Source organism: Scleropages formosus, chromosome 13 (assembly GCF_900964775.1).
Source record: "Scleropages formosus chromosome 13, fSclFor1.1, whole genome shotgun sequence".
Taxonomy (NCBI): domain Eukaryota; kingdom Metazoa; phylum Chordata; class Actinopteri; order Osteoglossiformes; family Osteoglossidae; genus Scleropages; species Scleropages formosus.
In genome coordinates, this window is record NC_041818.1 from 14,364,319 (window position 1) to 14,387,759 (window position 23,441).

At 43.2% G+C, this 23,441-nt stretch overlaps 1 protein-coding gene across 2 annotated transcripts in view; it reads right to left on the reverse strand.

Annotated features, from left to right (window-relative positions):
• Positions 1–23,441, reverse strand: part of nlgn2a (neuroligin 2a) — a 106,134-nt gene that overhangs the window by 18,876 nt on the left and 63,817 nt on the right. For both annotated transcript variants that reach the window (XM_018744452.2, XM_018744450.2), the window contains one exon: positions 23,151–23,300. In XM_018744452.2, the coding sequence (XP_018599968.1) occupies positions 23,151–23,300 (150 nt within the window). The remainder of the gene's footprint in view (positions 1–23,150; positions 23,301–23,441) is intronic.

Sequence of the window (23,441 nt, forward strand, 5' to 3'; positions counted from 1 at the left end):
GGCAGACGCTAAGGAGCTGACCCCTGTCTCCAGGCTGCGTGTGATGGATGGCGGGGGGCCCACGTGCTCGGAGAACCAATGGAGCGCTCGGCTGGCCGGAGGAGAGGCCACCTGGACACACGGAGAGCTGGCCCTGCTTCCGCTGCACCACACAAGTATGAAGCGCCTCCGCAGCCACGCTGTGTGCACAAATACCCTCACACACACACACACACACACACACACACACACACACACACACGCACACAAACTCAGATTCACACAGATGTATATGGGCAGACACGCAAACACAGACTCAGAAACGCACAGGGAGCACAATACACAAATACATTTTTATATTTATTTACATTTCACTATGAATCAATGAATTAAGCCCAGTGAAACGTGAAAACGTGAGCCTTGGTAAATAAAATGTTTTGGGTTTTAAAAACCTAGAAAACATTTTAAAAGAGGCTTGTGTTTCGTGGTGACATTTATCAAAAAAATTGTTGCAAAACGCCCCCTCAGGCAACAGCATGTAGAGACACGTATGCATACACAAACATTACATGTATTCATTTAGCTGACACTTCTCTCCAAAGTGACTTAAAATTATTTACCCATTTACACAGCTGCGTAATTTTTTACTGGAGCAACTTAGGGTTAAGGACCTTGCTCAAGGGTACTATAGTCAAAAGTAGGGATCAAACCTGCAACCTCTAGCACCAAAGACAAACACGCTAACCACACCACTACTACATGTCCTCAAAGAGAAATTACAAATACAGGTACGGCACAGTTATACCCCAAAATATACAACATCATGGACTTTGCAAAAAACGCTTTGTACAGGAAGATGCAAAGGCACTGGACTGTAAGTTTTTGCCATATTAATAGGTTTTCAATTCCTTTCATATTTCAGCCGAACAGTCAGCAGAGTTATTACTTTGATAATTAGTTCCCCAGAATCTCATTTTCACAATCGTTCAATCAGACTGAGTTTTATAATGAGAAAAGGATGATAGGGTTATGAAGGACGAATATCTTATTGATTAGGAAATGTTCCAAAGTATACTCTTAATATCTAATCCATAGTGAGAAAGTGAATGATGTTAAATCTGATGCTTAATTCACAGTGTATGTACCATCTGATGACCCTTGAGCGTCACCGCGAAGAAAACATCTTCATTAGTCAGACTGTTATTACCTTCATGCAGTTGGATAGGGAGCCAGTTGCACTGTTTACGTGAACAGCTGTTGATCAGTAGGTGTGACTCCGTGTCACATTATTGTTGTGTTACACTACTTAGACATCCTAATCTAGCACCGTATGCGCAGCTTAAGATTGTAGACAAGAGATATAGGTTATAAAGCCAAAATATTACCTGCTGCAGGCAGTGATAGTGCACTTATTGTTCAGAGATGGTAATCCTTTGACCTTCGTGTCTAGAGGTTATGCCAGATGCGTTACCCTGTAAACAATCTACCGGTTATATGTCCTTGATGCTGAAAAGACATTGAAGTCACCACGGCGTCACGTGCACGTACTGTGTTGCTCTGTCTTGCATGTTTTGTGTTTGCAACCGCATTGTGCACGGCTGTAATGACAGGCTACTTTTCTGACGTTAACTTCATGTCTCCACTCAACTGTCTAACATACATGCAAGGCATGGACAGAACCTAAACATGATAGAAACATGGCAAAAAAGCACTCCGTTTATGCTAGGCAAATTTTTACAAAAATTACATTTGTTACATTTTACAGCTCCGTGTTCAAATTTAACAGCTACCATTTGGTTAAGTTCTCAAATGCACAACAGTACTGGTTGTCCAAGGTCTTAATCCAGAAAACTTCAGGCCTTTGAGTTTGACCATTAACCAGTCTGATGCCCTATTAGAAATTTATTAAACAATTTTACAACTGTTATTAATTCATTTATACTACAGGGCTTCATACAACTAAACCATGTGAAAGCAACAAAGCGTATTTTCTTAGGTGTATAATTTTATCAGTGTTTTTATACTTTTTAATATTGAGATGGCTCTGATTAATATTTCAGTCGAATGGCACAAGTGAAAACAGCAACAAGAAAATAGTGATATATCGAAAACAGCCACATTTGATGTTCAACGGACGAGAAGGAGAGGGAAACGCTATGCCGTGTTAAACTGGTGTGGAAGAAGCAAATCATGGTGGTGCGTGATGAGCCTAAACTGCGACTGCAGATCTCATTGTGCTTGGCAGCACTGCTGATGCAGGTCAATGTCAGTTTCAGGTCACACCAGAGATGGATGTTGTGGCGTTCTGAAATTGATTAGACACCGTGAAAAAACTATGACGCAGTGAACCCGCTTATTAGGGCTCTGTAGAAAGGAACAATATAATCACAAGCTTCCCGAATAAACAGATAACAAATAAATTCATTATCAAAGCAGCGGTTTTGGTTGGGGGGGGTGGTGTTGGAGAGGGGGAGAGTGGAGCAATCTCAGTGGAAATCTCTCCTTGCTGGCAGTGTGCTGATGCCGCCGCAATGACAGGAGCTGATAATGAACGACAGTGCAAATAGCCTTCCAACTTTTCGCTCCCTTTTTTCCTCCTCCTCCCATGTGCGATAATCTTGTCCCGCTTTCTCTCGCCGTCTCCCATCTCGTGATAAGCAAATCTCGAGCACATCTAAACTGCTTAAAACACGAAAACCTCCGGCCTCGGAGAAAGCGGGACGACAGCGGCGCCGACCACGCGCTGTTGCTAACCGGGACGAGGTGGAGGGAAGGTCCAGACAAAGGGAGCCATTGTTAAGTCGAACGTGTACATGTCTGCAGGAGCGATGACAAAAGAGAGCCCTGTTTCATTAAATATTACCCAACGAGAGTGGAAAATGAAGAAAAAAATCACCAATGAAGTAGCTCTGTCTGTTGTGCTTCTGTACCTAAGGGTAAGTATGGATTTTTGTGTTACTATGACACGGATGAGGAGAAGATGGATCCCGGCCTAGGGCCTACCGGCTCCGGTGCAGAGTGCGCCTCACAGCCATTTCCCATCGTGTGCAACGGCTCCTCCAAGGACAACGCGCACCTGCCCACTGGCGACACGCAGCCCTGGGGGAGTGGAACCCGCCTATTTAAAAAGGGTCGATGGACCGAATTTACATTTACGCTGCATTCACCTAGCTAAGCTAACCCATCTCCTCATTGTTTCCGAAAAGTTCCACCCTAACACATTCTTTCTTCTTAATCTGCTGGCCTCTCCACTAAACTCCAGTAGAAGCTAAACAAGAATTTAGAGAACCATTAGTGTTTTGCAGCAGAGCCAAAACGACAAAGTGAATGGGTATCTGAGACTCAACACACAGATAGCTTAAATGAACCCGTTCCTGTACTTGAGTTAAAGATTGAGTGGCATCATGAACTGCCACCTTGCCCATATACACAAAAAATGTAATATAATGTAATGATTAGAATTAAGTTTTTACGTGTGACTATCTGCAGTTGAGGAGAACCTCTGCAGCAGAAGGCTGTTGACAACAACCGCATCTTAACTGGCCAAGAATGGGCCAATGTCCTGGCTAAGGTATTTTGGAGGTCTTCTTTACTATTTATGTTTAACTGTACTAAACTAGTCCATTTTAAGCCGATCTCTGAACGCCATGCACAATTATCAACTTTCAATAAACAGTTATGAGCAGCTGGGTTCCTATATATGCTACTTTTTAAAATTTTTCCCTTTGAATAATCTTGAAGCCCTATAAAATACTCCTATCGCAGTAGTACTGAAGATATGTAGGGTAAGGTGTGTACTGATTAAGGAGTTCTGACCGAGAGCAGCCCTTTTCCTTGAAATTTCTACAATTTGCCCGTGGAGAGCTATGAAGCTCTGCTCTCGCATTCAACTTGGTCTGAATCCAGGTAGCTGTGCTTGTGTCATTGACAAATGCCTACCCTAGTTACTGTTGCTAGCTTAGTGGCCACAATTGGCGAATCAGAAAGGACGTAGTGAATAATGGAGGCGCCGGTCTCTTTGTTGCATTCTCTTCCCCCTCCCGTGTGCTTTGTGCGTGCCAGTACTTCAGTGTGGTAGTTCACTGGAGCTGGCGTTTGAAAAGAAGCATGCCCCAGATTTGCTCACTATTAAAGCCAGTGCTAGCAAGCTAATGGGAGGATGTTAAACATTCCCAGCAAAGTGTTTATACGATTTGACTTTTTTCCAAGAATTTACAGAACCCTCTCTTAGCATTAAGGTTGAACCCTCTTAAGAGCCAAATTTAAACCGTCAGCTTCAGTGTGACTTTTGGATTACTTCTTAGAGAAAAATGTTTACTTGCTCAATGTAATCTGCTGAGCACGCGTTGAAACATTACGTTAAGAAGAGCATCTGTAAATAACAGGTTCTGAATATTAAGTTAAATGCCAAAATTTCTTTTTCATTCTGTCTATAATTACAGGAGGTGAGGGCAGCTACAGTTAGAGCTGTAAACAAAGCGGTATATTTTGAGTAACCCTACAAGCTCAGTGTCAAGGGATCACAAATGAAAAAATATGTTTGTGCTCAAGCCACAACAGATTTAGGAGGAGGTATTTCTGTGAAATGCCCCCAAACCAAACCAAGACTACTACACAACACAATCAAAGAGTTAAAATTCAACATGCTTTCTGACACCACATATCCATCAGCTATAGTCATTCGGGTATCACAAGCGATCTGAGACAGTAAGCATTCTGCCCCTACAGATATCCTGATCCAAACAATTCCTCTCAACAGACATTTTAACATTCATACAACACAAACAGTTTCCACTGACAGTCTGGAACAACAAACATTCTGATACCCTAAACATGCTTTTTTCTAAAATTCTGATCCAGCAGATATTGTTTGTCACATTGAGATAACTAAACATGTGCTTGGATGTGTAACAGAGGAAAAATAATCTGAATTGTGGAAAATAAGAAAAGATACAATATATATAGTAGGGAATAACATTTTAAATCCACCTAAAAATTTTCCAGAATGATGCGTTGCTCACGATTGTGACAGAAAAGCCTACATGATACTAGGCACTATTAACAGTAGTGTTATTTCCATTCTTTCCATTTAACAGAAAGCAATCTATGTGCTGCTGAATACATACTCATTAAAACTGTCTATTCTGCACTGAGTACGTATTATCCCTCTTTTATTGAAACTAATTTAGCTAAGATTGAAATAGAAGATATAATGGAATAAACATATATTATTTTTCTGTTGCGCTGCCTGAACATTGTTTATCGCTGCAAATGAAAAAAATCAAACCTGCTTGGTGACGTCCCATTTGAACTGGTATATTTTAACTTTGTATAAATGTATAAATTAAATGTTTTTGGTTTGCACTCTGTTAAATATTGTGTGCTAGGTAAAGTAAAATGACAAATTTAAATGACCAAGAAAATTCATTTTGAAAATATATTTTTGCTACTGTTTATGTCTTTCACTGGAACTTTGTTTCCTGAGAAATCGTAATTGTTTCTTTACCTTGTTAGCAATTACTCAATTTGGTTCAGTTCAAATTACTTTAGTACAGAACCCTTCCCAATATACTGTCTCAGCACAGTGCTAAACATAGGACTTCAACAAATTACTTCTATGCCTTACAGCTGTCACAAAAGTTGGCTTTACTTTCCATATACATTACATCTGCGAACTTCTTTCACATGCCACAATAATAAAGTGAAATGTTCACCTCTTTGCAATGCATTAATTTGCATTATCTGTTTTATCTAGCCTTCTAATCTGAATGCCTCCAATCCATAAAAATTGCATAAAATAATTTCTGCTATTCTCCAACAAACATTTTGCAGGCAAAGATCATGGGAAAAATTGTAAATTATTGCCTGCCAAGAACAGTGCTCCAGCTGAGACCTTCGGAGTTGACTAAAAGTTCGATTTTGCAGTTCACGGAAATAGGTCTGTGCACACCGCACCAACATGATAGAAAATTGAGAAAATGTGAAATGCTAACAGGAATATATCAGTATTACAGAAGTGCTGTCAAAGACTGCAACACTGTGTAAAAAGAATACTAAGTTCATTACATAGTCAAAGAGAGAACTTGTTGAAACAAAGTTGAAAAAAGTTCTTTGCTGTCTGTTCACTGGTAGCTATTGAACTTGTCTCGACATGAAGACTCCAGAACATTCTGCATGTACAGGAAAACTTATAGAATTTCCTGGAAATCCCCATGTAAATGGCAAAAGCATGCAGTCATGGGGTTGAGGGCAAACAAACTTGACAGTGTTAATAACAGCACAGGATTACCATTATTATTACAGGAACTGAACTCAAATCACCCTTCGCTCCAGAAGGCAACGGCCTGAATTAATAAAGAGAAAATTGAATCTCATGCTTCTGGGGTGGAGGAAACGCTCATCATGACAACTCTCCAAGTCGTAGCTCGCTCAACTGACGGCTTCTACTCATCAGGAATGGTACATAATTAAAAGTGGGTACAAGTGCTAAAGGAGAGAAAGAGACTGAGTTTGAGATGAACCAGGAGCTAGTGAGTACAGAAACAGAAGTGGAAGACTTAGTTCATTTGGGGTCTTCAGATCATGTACGAAGGTAACGTGCAAACACATACTGTATCATGCTGGTATCTCAAACATACAAGCTTGTTCTGGAATTAAAGTTTCTGAAACTGTTCAGCTCTTGTATGAAGTGTTTCTATTCCACTCATGTTGATACTTGTGAAAGGCTCTTTTGTAACTTCTTAATCTCATCAGCATATTTGAATTACATTTACATTTATTCATAGCAGACGCTTTTTTCCAAAGTGACGTACATCTGAGAGAAGTATAATTTGTGCATTACATTAGGAGAACGAGACATAGGTGCAGACATGTAAACCTAGTTTGTTTCTTTCCACTTTATGCACCGATGTTCATCGCTCGAGTAGGTGCATAAAACTCAGGATAGGCAAATTCTGATCACCCTCCTACATTTTTTTAAAGGTACACAAACATTTATGTATGTTACAGGAGTACCAGCTGTGTAAAAGCTTATCCGGGTATGATCATAAAGTTACGGTGCGTGACCATTTACACCATACATAAGCTGGAGAGATCTTGGGCGAAGTGAGTCCGGAAGAGGTGAGTTTTCAGACCCTTCTTGAATGTGGACAGAGTTTCAGCAATTCTGAGTGAGAGGGGAGGTCATTCCATCACAACGGAGGCAGAACTGAGAACCTCCGTGCTTTACCTTTCGTGCGTGGGACCACCAAGTGAGCAGAAGTAGATGAGCGGTTTGGGTGGGGTGTAGCGGTTGATCAAGTCTTGTAAATAGCTAGGAGCAGTTCTATTGATGCGAATTACACACAACTGGAAAATGCACAGCAAAAAACTAAATTCCACTGACAGCATTGGGGGTCAAGAGCTACACGGACGTTCCATGCAATGGTAGGCTATGGAAAGCTATACTAAGAGATTTTTTTTCCCCCAATTTCAGTAATTTTTGATAAATTACATGTTCACGTTAGACTAGAGGACAGGCAAACTCGAATATCCATGCAGTTTCCTCGTGGTTTCATTTTTCTTCTTCTTCTTTCTCTCATAATCATCATTTAGTTCTCATAGCCCTGTATTTGGAGTGAAAACGCATATGTCAACTTACAATATGAAATGTATTGCGAAAAACTACATGTTGGATTATGGACAGTCCTTATTATTGAGAATTCTGTAACAGGAGGCAATTTCTATGGTAAAAGCTAGAAACACTCAAAGTAGGTTTTTTTTCTTAAGACAGAAAACACAAATATCTTGTCACGTTACCTGTTTAATCGGCTGAGGCACGGCACGATTTGCAAATATAGCTTCACTAAAGGGCCTAATCTTGGCTTTTCTTTACTTATAAATTTCATAGGTAAAATAAGAGTTCTGTTTGGTCCCTGATGGGCTGTTATATCCAAAAAGGCATCTACAGTCCCTACCTCTATTGATAGTTATCACGACTATGGCTCTGAATCTCACAAGGGAGCTGTGTTTATTCACACAGGGTTTAAAGGCTTCAAAATTGGACAATTGGTGACATTACCATTTCTGAAAGTAAGAACCACGGGAGGTGAAACCTAAAATGTGGACACAAAAAAAAATCTTAAAACTAGTTGTGAAGCTGGTGTCAATCACAGCCCTCCACAATAAGCGTGCCTTATGTTGGTTTCAAAGCAGACCACCATTTACATAAATATCTCAAGCGCCACCGTGGAACTCTCCAGCAGGCAATTTGCAGGGAAGTGCTGAGATTTGACCACAATATGACTCCCATTTTGAAAATGATCAATTTGATTCTTTATGAACTCTCATCTGAGTATGGCAATCTGTTGCTGCACTCCTAAATTGGATGTTGTGGCAGGGGGAAAGTGCTGTAATGATCTCAATTCTGTGTATTTGAAATTAAATGGAGTCAAGGAATAATTGTGCCCCTGTTGTCAGACAATGCCTAGCTGCTTGACCTGACACCTCCAGCAGATGTGTCAGCTACACCACAATAGCTTGGTTGATGGGAAAACAAAAAGCAACTGCAAGATGCATGATAAGTGCACTCACGGCGTTGTCATGAAAGTTGGACGATGAACACAAACCCTTTCACCTGGATTTTACCCATCTGGAGTGTAACGGAGATCTAACAGAATCTAAAATTAGGATCCGTTCTCAGCAATATTTATTTTCCTAAACTGTATAATCCCGATAGCCAGCTAAAATTTGCCAGGTGTAAAAATATAGTTTTCAAGGAATTTAGAAACAATGCCAGGACTACCACACTGCAATACATAGACAAAGGTAGTATTGTTTAGCAAGTTATTCCACTTGAAATCTCCCCCACCCCAGTGATATCTGTACATGGATAAGTTTGAAACAAATAGAGATCCAGATTATCAAAAAAGTTCTCTTTGATTATCAGCATTTTCTGGGCATTTCATTCCACTAACCAAAAACCATATAGGTTGCAAATATAAGTTGGAATTTGAAAGGTCATTATTCAGTCCTGGTCACCTATGAAATCAAAACCAGAATATAATATTTAAGGATTTATACAAATTCTACAAAAAACATTGATGAAACTGTTCATATTTGTCTAGAAGTGCTATATACTATAGGAAATAATAATTAACTTTACATTGTTAGGCATACAAAAATAAAAAAAGACTTTTCACACATTATACTTATTCAATTTATTTAACCAATAGTTAAAACTACTGATGAAACTGACTGGTTTACAGAAAATATATATATTTTTTCTTTAATTGTATTAAAAATGTTTAATTTAATATTGTAGCACGCCGGGGCGGGCTAAGGGCCAGCCGGAGCAGGGGGGCGGAGCCACAGCACCGGATTCTAATCAGGTCCTCTATTTCTTCCCTCGGGCGGACCAGTGAGAGAGAGAGCATGGAGCCTGGACCCCGGACCCCGGAGACAAAGCCGGAGGCCCAGGAAGCACGAGCGAGAGCACACAGCCCCGATCCCACACCCGGAGCACCACCCCCCCCGACACCAGTTCCCTGTGCCCCCTTTTCCCACCTGTCCCTCTGTCCCCTGACCCGTCTACCCATTAATAAAACCCTGTAACGAGCACCGCACGTGACCATCTCGGCCTCCCTTCTGTTACAAAATATTTAATCTATTATTTAATACATTATTTAAATGAAAAGTCATTTAAACACATTTATTTAGCCATTCGTCTTACAACAGCAAACTGGCATGCTCTCTCTATGTATATGGGATTATAAATCCCTCAATGTTCAAGCAAGCCTGTGTATCCCCAGTATTTGTGCTACTCCTAGTATTATTTGGTTCTCCAAAACCTCATAAGGTATGTCCCTGCATGTACATTATGTGTGTATATAGAATATTATAAAACATAAAGGATTTCGTAAAATAAAAAGAAATATAAAATCTTTAAGTTTACACCATGTGAAACAATCCAAAGACAAACACATCTGATGGAGGTTCACACAGAGATACAACCATTCTTTCAGATTTTTTTTGTTATTATGTATCTTTTAGATCACCTCCTGGGACACAGCCACTTGAAGGCATACTTTACACATTTAAGGCATACTTTAGGAATCCAGTAACCTGTGCACTGAAGACCTTAGTGGGTTTTAGTGGTTTCAGATTCTCTTGCTGGATCCCATGCTACAAGGACATCTTCTGTGTGTCAGGCCAGCATTTGTAAGAGGTTCTACCTGTTACCATAGAGCAGGACATTTACAGTATACTTCGCTGACAACCTTTTCATGCTGGCTTGATCCAAAATTGGCCTATTAGAAACCACCCAGATTACACACTGAGTGGTAGAAATGTGTTCAGTGATTCTTTGTTAAAGCAGGGCTAAGGGATTCAACATACAGCATACTCAAGACTAATTTAAAGCAATATGTTTTCTTCAGGTGTGTGTTCAGGGCTTGGTGACCTGGTGTGGCCAAAGAGTGGCTGACAGTGGGTGAGGTCCTAAAAGGCTTCTACAACACAATACTTAGACCACCAGGGAAAGTACACAAGACAGATCCAGGTGCCTGTATGTGATGCATATGTACAGTACTTGTGTCTGAATACTCTGTTTGTAGATCACACACATGTATACACAATGTTTACTTCATCAGATACACAGAGCCATTATTGGGTAGGGCTCAGTTTTGCCTCAAGAACAGCTGAAATTCTTCAAGGCATGGATTCAACAAGGTGCTGGAAACATTTCTCATTTATTTGCTGACTTGACAGCACCATGCAGTTCTTCGTTATTTTTTGGTCACAAATGCATGCTTTGACAGTCCTATTCCACCTTTATCCCAAAATTTGCTTCATTGGGTTGAGATCTGGGGACTGTGCAAGCCACTAGAGCAAACTGAACTTGCTTTCATGTTCCTTGAACCACCCTGAGATGAATCGTGCTTTGTAATATGGCACATTAATATGCTGTGCAATGTGGCAGGACTAGAAGTATCCATTTGAGAGAGGGTACACTGGCCATGAACAGATGTACCTGGCCAGCAACAACACTTAGATACACTGTGGTTTTTAAATAATGCTCATTTAATATTGAGTCACCTAATGTACGGCAAGAAAACGTTTTCCATACCATGACCCCACAACTAGCCTGTACCTTTTACTCAAGGAAGGATGGATCCACGATTTCAAGCAATTGATGCAAAATTCCGATCACACCGTCAGCACGGTGCAGAAGAAATCAAGATTTATCAGACCAGACAACAGTTTTCCACTCATCACTTAAGTTTTGACGATCATGTTCCCACTATAACCTTATCTTCTTGTTCTTTCCTGACAAAAGTGGAACCTGGCATGCTCTTCTGCTGTTATAGCCCACCCTCTTCAAAGTTCTACAAACTGTGCATTCATAAACACCTTTCTGCACTGTTGTACTGATCTGTTATTGTTGCACTTGTGGCCTTCCTATTAGCTTTAATGACTGACTGTTCTGCTCTGACCTCTCTCATTAACAAGGTGTTTTCACCCACAGAAGTGCTGCTCGGTGGGTTTTATTGTTTATTGTAGCATTCTCTGTAAACTCCAAAAACTGTTGCGCACAAAAAACCCAGAGAATGGCTGTTTCAACCATGATTGTTATTGCTACAACCGCAACATCTGTCACCAACAATCATACCCTGGTCAAAATTGTTTAAAGTGTGCATCTTCCCCATTCTAATCCTTTGTCCAATAGCACTTGAAATTCTCAAGACATACATATAATTTATATCTACACAGAGCTGCAGCCATGATTTGCTGACTGAAGGAGAGGGCTGTTTGCATTAATGAGTTGGTGTACCTATTAATAAAGCCACAAAGTATACAGTATGCATGTATGTTTATACAACTGTGCAAGTTGTGTGTGTATGCCGGTATGTGCCAGTTTATGTGTGTGTGCACTGGAATGCATTTACCAGTATTTTGTTTGTATGTAATCATGTATCTGTGTGTATTGGTGGACGCGTCTGTGTAGCCGTGAGCCTTTCCAAAGAGCTATATCTGTCTCATTGCAGTAAAGACAATTTAAGAAGGATGGATGGGAGAAAATACAAAGCCCAAAGATGACAAATGTTTACAGGCTACTTGTCAGTTAAGCCAATGCTACAAAGTAGAGAAATGATCTTATAACCCACCCATGAGTTGTTAATTTAATTCCTACAGTATTCTTTTCACTAAATTAGTTTTTTTATGGTAGTAAAGAATAGATTTTCCTGAAGATTTTTCAAAATGACAAATTCTGATTCAGTTTATTATTTAGATGTTAGCATATTTTGATTTTAGATATTTTATACAAGGGGGGGTGCGGTGGCGCAGTGGGTTGGACCGCAGTCCTACTCTCCGGTGGGTCTGGGGTTCAAGTCCCGCTTGGGGTGCCTTGTGACGGACTGGCGTCCCGTCCTGGGTGTGTCCCCTTCCCTCTCCGGCCTTACGCCCTGTGTTGCCGGGTAGGCTCCGGTTCCCCGTGACCCCGTAAGGGACAAGCGGTTCTGAAATGTGTGATATTTTATACAACTGTTTCTATCAATCCCTTATGACATAATTTTATTAAGACTACTAATTCATTTTTGAATTATTGCTCCAGCAAAGCTTTATGAAATGCTTAGCTCCTTCAATCTAAACACCCAGGGTGAAGCCGCTTGTTCCAAGTAGGGCTGTGGCGAGCCAGAGCCTAACCCAGCAACACAGGGCACAAGGCTGGAGGGGACACACCCAGGATGTGACTCCACTCCATCACAAAGCACCACAAGCAGGACTTGAATCCAAGCCCCACCAGGGAGCAGGACCTGGCCAAGCCCCTACGCCACCACGTTCCCCTCCTTCACGTCCAAGAAAATCAAAAGATCTTGAAAGCTGGCAAAGTGTAAGGAGTTTCACACTGAAGTGACAACACATTTAAAGGAGAGAGCATCCAGTTTGTGTGGACCTGGACCAGGACTATCACGGGGAGTGCCAGTGTGACATTTATCTACAGTGTGTGAGGGCTCTGCAGCTTGATGAAACTCCTGAAATGATGTGGCCCCACAAGACTCTACATGCAATTAGTAGGAGTCAGGTGTCCCTGGACTCCTCCAAATGCAATCAGCAAGAACTGATTGTCCACCCTTATCGTTGGCTGACCTGTCTTTCAGTTCCTCAACCAATAATGTGTTAACGTTTATCGCATTTATTGCAACAGAAAGATGGGAATGGAGGTGGAAATGATTCCTGCTCTCTTCTCTGACCCTCATGAGGGAGACATGGGGACAGGAATGATCGAGAGGAATATGGCTGGGGGTGGGGCAGTTCCTTCTTTCAAGGCTGTTTGACTCTGGCCAGCCGTCAATCGATAAGAGTCATTAATCCCATGGGATCATATCAGTCACTGCCGTTTGCTAGGAGGGCATCAGCTAGCCCCCAGGGCAGTTCAATCTCAAGTAGAGGAGGGGCCCACAGTGGGGGAGATGCACTGGGGACAAATCACAGTGCATCCCTTCACCTCCTGCCCTGGTTGACAGAAGAGCAGCACTGGGACACCTATGTCTGACCAGCTGTGACCCATGGAGGAGAACAGTCGTGCGGTTGATATATATTGGATGGTCTGTGGGTGACAGCAGAACGAAAAGCATATTAGCGTGCTGTCCCACTCACAGAGGCAATTCCACACCAGTGCACTGCCGTTCACCGTAATGAGACATGAAGGCCACTGATAAGGACAGGCTAATGTAATTTGACGAGAGGAAGCTTAGTGCTGTCCTTGTGTAGCTGCTGCTCTTGGCTGTTACACACCTGTAGTTGGGTGGAGCCTTTGCGAGACTTAAATCAGAGCAGAGAAGCATATCCAAAGTTGATTGGTCATTTCACAGCAACAATAGTTAACCATTTCTGACTAGAAGCAGTGTGCAAGCGGAGGTGCAGTTACAGTACATGTTTTGTAAATGGAAATAGAGTGATCTGGGCAAGCCTTGAATGAAGAAGGTAGTGACACTGGAGATTTTATGCAGGAGTCGTTGCACTTTGGTGAAATATGGTGAAACAGCTTTGAAGCAAAGCAGCTGTGAGGGAGACTAATAGTCTTATGACATCATGTGGCTAAACTTCATTGTCTGGCTGATGATGTGATGAAAGGGTTAAAAAAGTAACAGAGAGAGATCACATGTCACAAAAAGAGATGGATGGGTGGGGAAAGCACTATGGATAGAAGCATAAAAAGATGGATGTAGATGGAGTTCAAGGAGGCCCAGATGAGTGGAACTGAAAGACATGCGACGGAGGGATGGACAGGTGAACTGAGTTTGGAGCGAGAAGACAGATGGAGTAACATGATGGGAACGGAAAGATGGCAATTAGTTTCAAAAGTCACAAATGGAAAACAGACAGACAGCCATGGAGGATTGATGGGGAGAAGCCAACCCCAACAACAGGGAAATGGGGACCAAAGATTGCATGCAGATTGTGCTGCTAAACCAGGAGGCACAGAAGGGCAGGAAGATGGACAAATGAAATCACTGAGAAGTTCTTGGGGATGGTGGGAAACGGCCCCTCAAATGTGCTCCGACAGTCTGTCATAACAGCTAAAGGGCAGGACTGTCAGATGGACTGCTCAGTGCAGGGCTGCGGAGGAAAGAGCAAGGGTGGAACTGTGACTTGCTCCTTCTACCTATGGCCCTCATGTAGCCTCTTCTAGTGCAGGACAGGAGAAGGTATCCAGGAAAAGTCCAGCAGGTGTGCCAGTTGTGCTACTCCTGTGGCTCATTTTCAGAGACATGGAGGTGTAGGTAGGCATAGTGCAGACCTAGATGTCTTCTGTTTTGGCCTGTGAAACTCCATCCACATGGGCATTAAAAGCAGGTGCCATTGACTGGGCCATTACATTCCTCCAGAGCCATGGGGCTGGCAAGATTTATAGAGCTCTCTATAATTTCACTGACGTCTTAATATGGATAGTGAGTCATTTTCCCTGGTGTTTTTCATGTAAAATCAGTCACAGACTAAAAATTAAAATCAAAAATCCTGTGAACTATTCACCCTCAATGAGGACAAAATGACTTGCTGCAGTAGTTCCACATGAACACACTACATCACCCTATATAGGTGGACCTGTGTGAACTCTTCAAGCAAATGAAAAGCTGCATGATTCACTTCCACTGTGACATGAAGAGCTAGTTGTTCAGTATAAAATGCTACAATATAAAATGTTGTTTGTTTGCCGTGATATAGGAAGCATAAGAGGAGTGAGCCGTAACTTGTGAACTTCAGTTCTTTACCAAGACAACGTTGAATGTCTATTGATACAAGTGAAGAAAATTCCCCCCTAAACAAAAATGTTATCACTAGCTCTATTGTCCACGTGTTTGTGGAGGGCCAGGTGGACATCCAGGCTGAAGTTAGTTAAGCTCTCCAAAATCCTTAGGTAGACAGACACTCCAGGCAACCTGGATGATGTCTTATCGTTCCCAGTGACCTTCAGAAAGCAGCGGAAAGCAGGGGCTGGCAAGAGACAGACGGACACGGCACGAGCCGAAGACTCTGCGGAGGCGTTTATTTCAGGTTTCTTATTTTAGTAGTGCTGCGTGTCTTACTAAACTGACTCGCGGAAGCCGAGTTTTTCCTCTTCTCCATGTCCTGCCCTTTTCCTATCACGCAGAGCACGTCCCACTGATCTTCGCTTCATCTGGGCAAATGTCTTGCTGTTTTGTGACAGTCAATTTGACAGTTATGGAAATTTTCTGAACCAGGAGCCTCAAACTCCGGGAGGGCTATGTGTATACTGGTGTTCCTTCCAGGCCATTTGCCTTGCCTAATTGGCCCGATTAGCAGCTAATTATCTGTACAGTTTATCTTCCATTTATATATACCTATGTATTTGCTCTGAATCGCTAAAGTGATACATAGCATTTTCTGAAAAAAGAGCACAAAGATCTATACTAAGATGTACTTTATAATTCAAAAAAAAAAAAAAAGTGGAATTATTCTGCTAATGGAGTCATTAATAGGAGAGTCTGGAGCTAAAACCCAAAACACAAAGCCCACCAGGAATATATGTGCTGTATAAATACTGCTGGCACGAAGAACATACATACTGCAGCTCTAGAACACCCTACCCTCCATAAAGTAAGGCCCAAAACTACATGACAAGGGGTCATGTTCAGTAGGGCAACGCTGGCTTAGCTGAGACATCTCTTGAGTGATCAAAGGAGAAACACGTGAAAACAGTTCTGTGCACTCATCTCTGTGAGAGAGAATTTCCTCCCCGATGAGACATGGATAGGAAGTACCCTTATTTGTGCAGATTTCCATTGCTCACATCAAAAATGTGTATCGCGCATCAACACAGGTCACGTCTTCCCACATCTCACACACTCGATGGTACTGATCACTCCATCAGGAAGGCTGCACACTCTTTAACGGTAATCTTCATTCCCTTCTGGTACATTGTACACTATTCATACATCACTGGCTACATCACTAAGCCAGAAAATCTCTACATCAATCAAAAATTATAATAGTGTTTGCATCACTTTTAAAGGTAATTCTGCTTATTTCTCCCTGCACTACAGTCCTGCAATGACGATGTCTGAAAGATCATGCACAGCAATATGCCATGTACCACATGAACTATGCCAATAACAATGGTCAAAAGCTATGACAAGCAGTGGGCATCATACTGGTTAGCACTGCTACTTTGCAACCAAAGGACCTTGGGTTAAACGCCCCACTCCTGCCACGGCACCCTTCAGCAAGGCTTTTTCCTTGCATTTATACAGTAAAAATACCAAACTCGTTCAATCGATAAATATTTTTAAATAACTTACTATGCAAACCAAAAATGTTAATTTGCTCCAGAGACAAGTGTTAGCTAAATGAATAAATGACAAATAAAAGGAGCACGATTATTTCAGAGACCTTCCTTCCTGGATAACAATATAAATTATATAGAGATGATGTAGACCTAAGCGCACACACAAAGACACATTCAAGCAACGTGGTACTTGCATGTGATCCCGCAGTTTACTTCACTAAATAGAGGAAAATGTCACCAGAAGCGTTTCTACAACTGACATGAGTAGGAGAGCAAGACGAATCCCTCCAAAGCAGGTTGCTGCTGCTGCTGCTGCTTCTCCATGCAGACAGATGAACAGGCTGAAACCCAATGCAGTGTCCAGGGTGACATCGGCTGATTTAAAGCCAGAGCCTCTGGTCGATAAGCACAAGACCACCGTGATGCTGAGCGTGACCCAAGTCCGAGCAGAGCGCAGTCCACATTAGGGAAAGACCAGATAATGGATCAAATGAACTCTTACTTAGATTAGGAGACTAATTACGACAATTTGATTGTGGCCTGGAGAGTGCAAAGTCTACTTTTTGATGTTCTGATGCAGTACTGTGTTTAAAAATCATAAAAAAAAAAAACCTACACTGTAATAAACTCTTTGCTTTCACGCTTAAATGTTCATAAAGCAACATCAAGGCAAACTGATTGGCACTGAGTTTGTTCTCTCAGATTCACAAGTTAATTAGTTAATTAGTTTGAACAGCTGCAAACGAGGAAGCTGTGTTTAGCAAAGCGCACGTCTCTTCGGGCATCTGGAGCGGGGAGCGGGGTTTGCCGCACAACTCCGACGCTACACGGCCTCGCGTGAATGACGCAACGGAAACACAACAGAGGTTCCGCGCGACAAACTGGTGACCCGCATGCGGGAGCTGGTGGACAGGGGACGGATTCACACCTGCCTACGGTTACCAGATATACAGAAACGTGTGATAATACTGCAACTGCGTGCTGAAATGGTGGAACCACAGGAACGCGCCGTTTCCCATCAACGCGAGTCGATGAGGTCGCGGGAATCTACAAGAAGATGAGCTGTGTAGGGAACGGATAGGGTCACTAATTGAGATATACAGCAATTGCTTTCCAAACATTTTCTTTCCAAATTTATACTTGCATTAACATTAACATACAACCGATTGCCCTTCAGTCAGCCTCAAAAGTCTTCCCATCTTAGATGCTTTCCTCCACAACGTACCCTTCCACATCTCCGTGATCCCTTGTTGCCACATTTCCTAAATTCCACCCTGCTGTCCTCCTCAGCTGCATACAGTGCTCTTCACTACCTCCATAAATCCTCTTACCATTACAAAGTGCCCAACTCCAGGAGTAAATTCCTCAGGCCTCACCTGTCCCCTCTGCTGAACGTAGAAGTGCAGCCCCTTAAAGCTCTGGATGTGGATCCGCTACGTGCACATTTACCCTTCGGACAAGGTAAGCAAAGGAGCTCAGGGTAAAGGCACGAAGACCAGGGATCCTTACCTTGGGGGAACCAAGGCTGCTAACCGCATGTATGTGACTCTAAGCCGTGTGTGTTTGTTTGATGTACATGTGTCTGTGTCTGTGTTTTGGTTTCCATACTTACTCACATTCCTTAACCGCTTGTCCACGGCTGGGCTGTGGCAGTCCTGACTCTATTCCAGAAGCACAGGGCACAAGGCCACCGTAGGGGACACACTGGATCATCGCAGGGTAGCCACACGCACACATTCGCACAATGCGCTGTTTGGAGTCACCAGTTCACCTGAAATACATGTCTTTAGACTGTGGGGGGGGAAAAAAAACCCACGCAAACACCACACATACTGAGCTGGATTCCAACCTACGCCCAAACAGACCAGGTGCTGTGAGGCAGCGGTACTACCCGCTGCGCCACTATATCACTAAGTTTAAGAGAAAAGTGTGAGTATATGTGTGCACTACTTATACGGGTCAAACTGAACATGAGTGAAGGAAAAGCAATGTAAAAAGTGTTTAAAAAAGAAAAAAAAAAAAAAAAATCTCCAGGAACTGCTGCAGAAGACATGCTGGGTGGTTTCCAACAAGTGTACTCACACCTTTCACTGGCACCTCGTGTGGCTGTGCTGTCTCTGTTTACACTCCATGGACGAGCGCGGACAGCTACGTCTAACCGTGTACGTACGTGTTTCAAAGGGACCGCTCGCACGCCTATGCGGGTCTGCACATGTGCGAATGTCAATATTTAAGCGCGTGTACCTTCGTGCGTGATGTGCGTGATACAGTATGCGCGGATCTGCTCGGGTGCCCGTGCGTGTTTGTTTGTAGGTGTCCGTGCGTGAAGCGTGGATACGCGTACGTACGCCTTGAGTGCGTCTGCCGGAGTGGGATTTGACTCGGCTCTTCGCGCAGTTTGCAACCGAAATGAGAGGCTCTAACGCTATCCATGATAAGAATGCTCATACCGCAGCTTTTCTCCGCTTGTGTGCTGACGACCTTTCGGAAAGAGGGCCACCGCTTCACACCATCTCGGCCTCCAGGTTAAAACATTTATTGTCCCTCACGGCCAGTTCCACCTTCAATGAGCTCCTCAACTCTTTCATCTCAATCTATAAATTCAGGCCACGTGCGTGTGACTTTGAGAGGGTCTGTGTTTGATGCTGTTTGAGGGTTTCGTGACTTCTTGCCCGCTCCTCTTCCAGGAAGACCTACGCACCGCTGATCCGGGTAGGACAGGGACTGGAGGAGCAATAACGTGACTGCGAGCGGGCCTAGGACGTGCACGTGTCACATGATTGGAGAGTAGGGCCGAGGAGAGCGCGCGCGAGGGATAGAGGTTAAAAAAAAAACGGATGTGTTGCGCTTGAAAATGAGAGGCTGTAAGAACAATAACGGCACTGGACCAAAATGGTGTGTAGATGCGCTTTCACGCAGACACACACACACACACACACACACACACACACACACACACGTTCACAGAGTGCACTGGAAAAGACAGACAGGACAAAGCCATGCGAGATGTAGACAAAAAAGATAACGAGGAACAGGCTCACGGTAACTCGGGTTCGTTACTGAATTTACCTTATTCTTCTCTTTGTTTTTCCCTTGTTTTCTGTTTTCTTTCTTGCTCAATCTGTCAAGGCACACTATTTTCCTTGTCTGTTGCTCACATGTAAGGGTGCTTATCAGTCCTACCTTTGGTTGCTATGGAAACCATCTGGTCCGTTTTTGAGGGTCTTTGCTCACGTCTTAATATTTATGGCAACCCTGTCAGAACCCGTTTTGCACCGACTTTTTCGTCAAGAACCAATGTCGGCGATGCTACGGTGAGCCGAGAGGCCCTCGGAAAAGGACCGGAACGTTCCAGTAAATGGATGCCCTGGATCTGGGCTCTCCGCTCAGAGCAGCGTGTGTGTTCAAGTGAAAGTGCCAAGAGAATGTCGCACACTCTGTGTGTGTGATGTGGTGCCCTGCGTGTTTTTGTGTGCATGCGTGTGCTTGTGCGTGCGTGCGTGTGTGTGTGTGTGTGTGTGTCGCTGCCACGTTGTGTAATTGGACTTTTGCTTTTGTTGAATGAATGTGTGCTTCACTGCAGTTTTCTACATCGGCGCTGCAGGTTTTATTTTTAGCATCCCAGGCAATGCAGAATCCCACCTCCCCCCCCCGCACTTTCTCTCCTCTCTCTAGTTCACGCACACAACCATTGGCAGTTTGTACGAGGCAGGAGGAGACTGTAATCAGCTTTTAATTTTTTTTCCTTTCCCTTCTCGTTCCTCAGCTCCTCTGAAAGCCGTCTACTTCTCCCTCTCTTCCTCCGTTTTTGTACCTGGAAATTTTCACTGATACGCTTCCATCACGGTTAATGCATGTGAATTGTCATGTCTGTAAACATGTTATTGGTTTACACATAAAACCTCAAGGTTACAGGTAAACTGCTTGTATCGTCATGTGCCACAGATGAGGATTAACTTTCACAAGTCCAGGTTTCGCCCTAGCTCTTTCAATAATTGGAATAAAAGTCGTCGTGGTATGGTCTGAAAAGGTCCAGTTACACACACACACACACACACACACACACACACACACACACACACACACACACAGACGTGCACACCCAGTGGTCATGAGGAAGCAACACACATTTCATCCGAGATGTCCTACCTGTCGATGGTCAGGGCAGTGGCGTTATCGCTGTATGAGCTTACGAGATGTTGGGTAACAACAAGGTGTGGTATAAATCACCACACAGGACAGACGGAGACCAGGCTGACAGCAGGCCACGATGTTAAATCACCGCACCAGAAAGACCATGGCAAAGAGCAGCACTGGGCCATGGTTTAAATCGCAGCAAAAGGAACGTTGCAGCATGGATGGGGGGAAATCCGAACATGGGTAAAGCCACCACGTTATATTGGCTCAATGGGGAAAACTGGTGCAGTGCAGTAAATACGTGTTTATGTGTACACCCCGAACAGCCACCATGCTGCCATAATCGCTATACCTCTCTTCATCCCAATCTCATTATCCTCCCGAGACCCAGCCTTTCATTTCTGCGCACTGTAGAGGACAAATATTTTTAAGTGTTTCTCCCAAACTGTAAATGCTACAACTCTGAACCCTACAACACCTTTGAGAAGACGTTCTATGCTTTTCAAGGGAGGTACCCGATTTTTAGAAACGGGGCTTCGGAAACTTCCTAGAAATTTAGGAAAAAACCTTTTTGGCTGGGTCATAGGAGGATATACGATTTCCTTTCTTCATTATCCTATAACCAAACACGGTACATTACTGTATAATCCTCCATGACATACCAAATTACATCTCATACGACATTTAACCTTATTTATTTATTTAGCTAGCAGACTACTTTCTGCAAAGTAGAATTTGGGGTATGCAGGCTGTACCATAGTACAGCTACTACACCACTTTACACAAACTATCCTACATCTGATCCTACTACACTTCTCCACACGGTTCATTACCATACCTTTTTGTTTTAAAATGTATTCTCGTCTGCGCTACCACTCTACAGAAAGCATACTAAAGTAAGGCACTCCTTGCCGTTCAATGTCTTTTTCTTCCAGTATTGTCCCCCTTGCTCTGTGTATCAACCTCACTCACTCACTCACTCACTCACATTCTAGGCATGAGTCTCACACCATGCAGTATAAAATTGTTCCAGCACCATTTTCTGAGATGTCACATACAAGAATACTGTGGCAAAGATACTTTGATAAATCCTGTTCAAAGAAGACTTCACACAGATGCCTGGATCCTCATGCAGAACCTATGGACAGGGAGCAGCCCAGCAGGCTGAAATAATGATGCTTTTTTGCCAAACCCTGTTTTGTTTTTATCCCCATCTTTGTTCTGGATGAGGCTGTTCTGTACAGCTGTGCACTCAACTACATCAATGAATCATCTAGAGAGCCGGGTTTCCTCCAAACGGCCATGTGCTGCGATATAGGGAAGAAATGGCGGGAGACTCCTTACGAACGTAATGCTTTCCAGAAACACATTCGGACCGCTGCGTACAAAGGACAGTATAGAAAAGCAGAGCACAGGCAAGCACCGCATGGCAGGCTTGAGCAGAGCAACATATCAACGGACGGACTCTGTGACCGGTATTTCATTCACACTATGACTACCTGCTGCAGCAAAACCATCCAACGTATAGGATTCAACAGCCATAAACACCGCAAGTATGAGAATTTCCTGTAGAATCTGACGATATTTGAACTGAAGAGGTCAAATATTACCGTGTTCTGTGAATCTTAGCCCAGCTAGGTGTGGAATTACATGACAAGAGTGACACATGTTCCCCTCAATCGGCCAGTCCCCTGAGTGAACATGTCCATCTATAAATATTAGGCTGCGTTTGCCAGTTTAGACCAATATGGCACTATTCCCTTCACCCAAAAATAGCCCGACAATACAGATTCTCAAGCAGGGATGATTAGATTTAGCCTTTCAGGCGCATATATGACAGAGGAACCAAAACCTACATAGGTATGGGCACTGCTTCACTAAGCAGCTGAAGTGAAAAAGTAAAGTTCTATTTCTTGCTGCATTTGCCCTTTAAAGCTGTCTGATCAAGGGAGAATGGTACTATATTTCTGCTTCTTAAAAGACACAGAAAAAAGCCCAGCTTCACAATGATTAACCACAATAGCATGAAACATTCAGAGCGAATCAGACAAGAAGGGAGGATATTTCATCTTTCCGGAGAGGTGCCGGTCAGACTAATCGAACCAGCCACGGGCTAAACTAAACAAACTAGCCGTCCGCTGACTTCGCGGCTCACCATTACACCCACTTTTTACGTTCCGCATATCGAGCATGGGTTTTAATGTGAAGCAGGAGCACAAGAATGGAAATGGAATCGGTGACTCACCCAGCACGCCGAGACGGTAGTTCATGGTGACCACAATGACGTTGCCATAGGCAGCCAGGACGCTGCCGTCGAACATGTTCCCGGTCCCCTCCATGTAGGAGCCGCCGTGGATGAACAGCATGACCGGCTTCTTCCTGCGGTCACGGATGTCTTCACACGTACACACATTGGGGATTGTTGGGGAAAGGGGGCAGAAGGTAAGGGGGAAGGGTGGGGGGGACGCAAAAGCAGTGAGTCAGCCACACATATCCCTGCATCTTTAAAACAGTACCTAGCTTAGGGCTCAGAAGG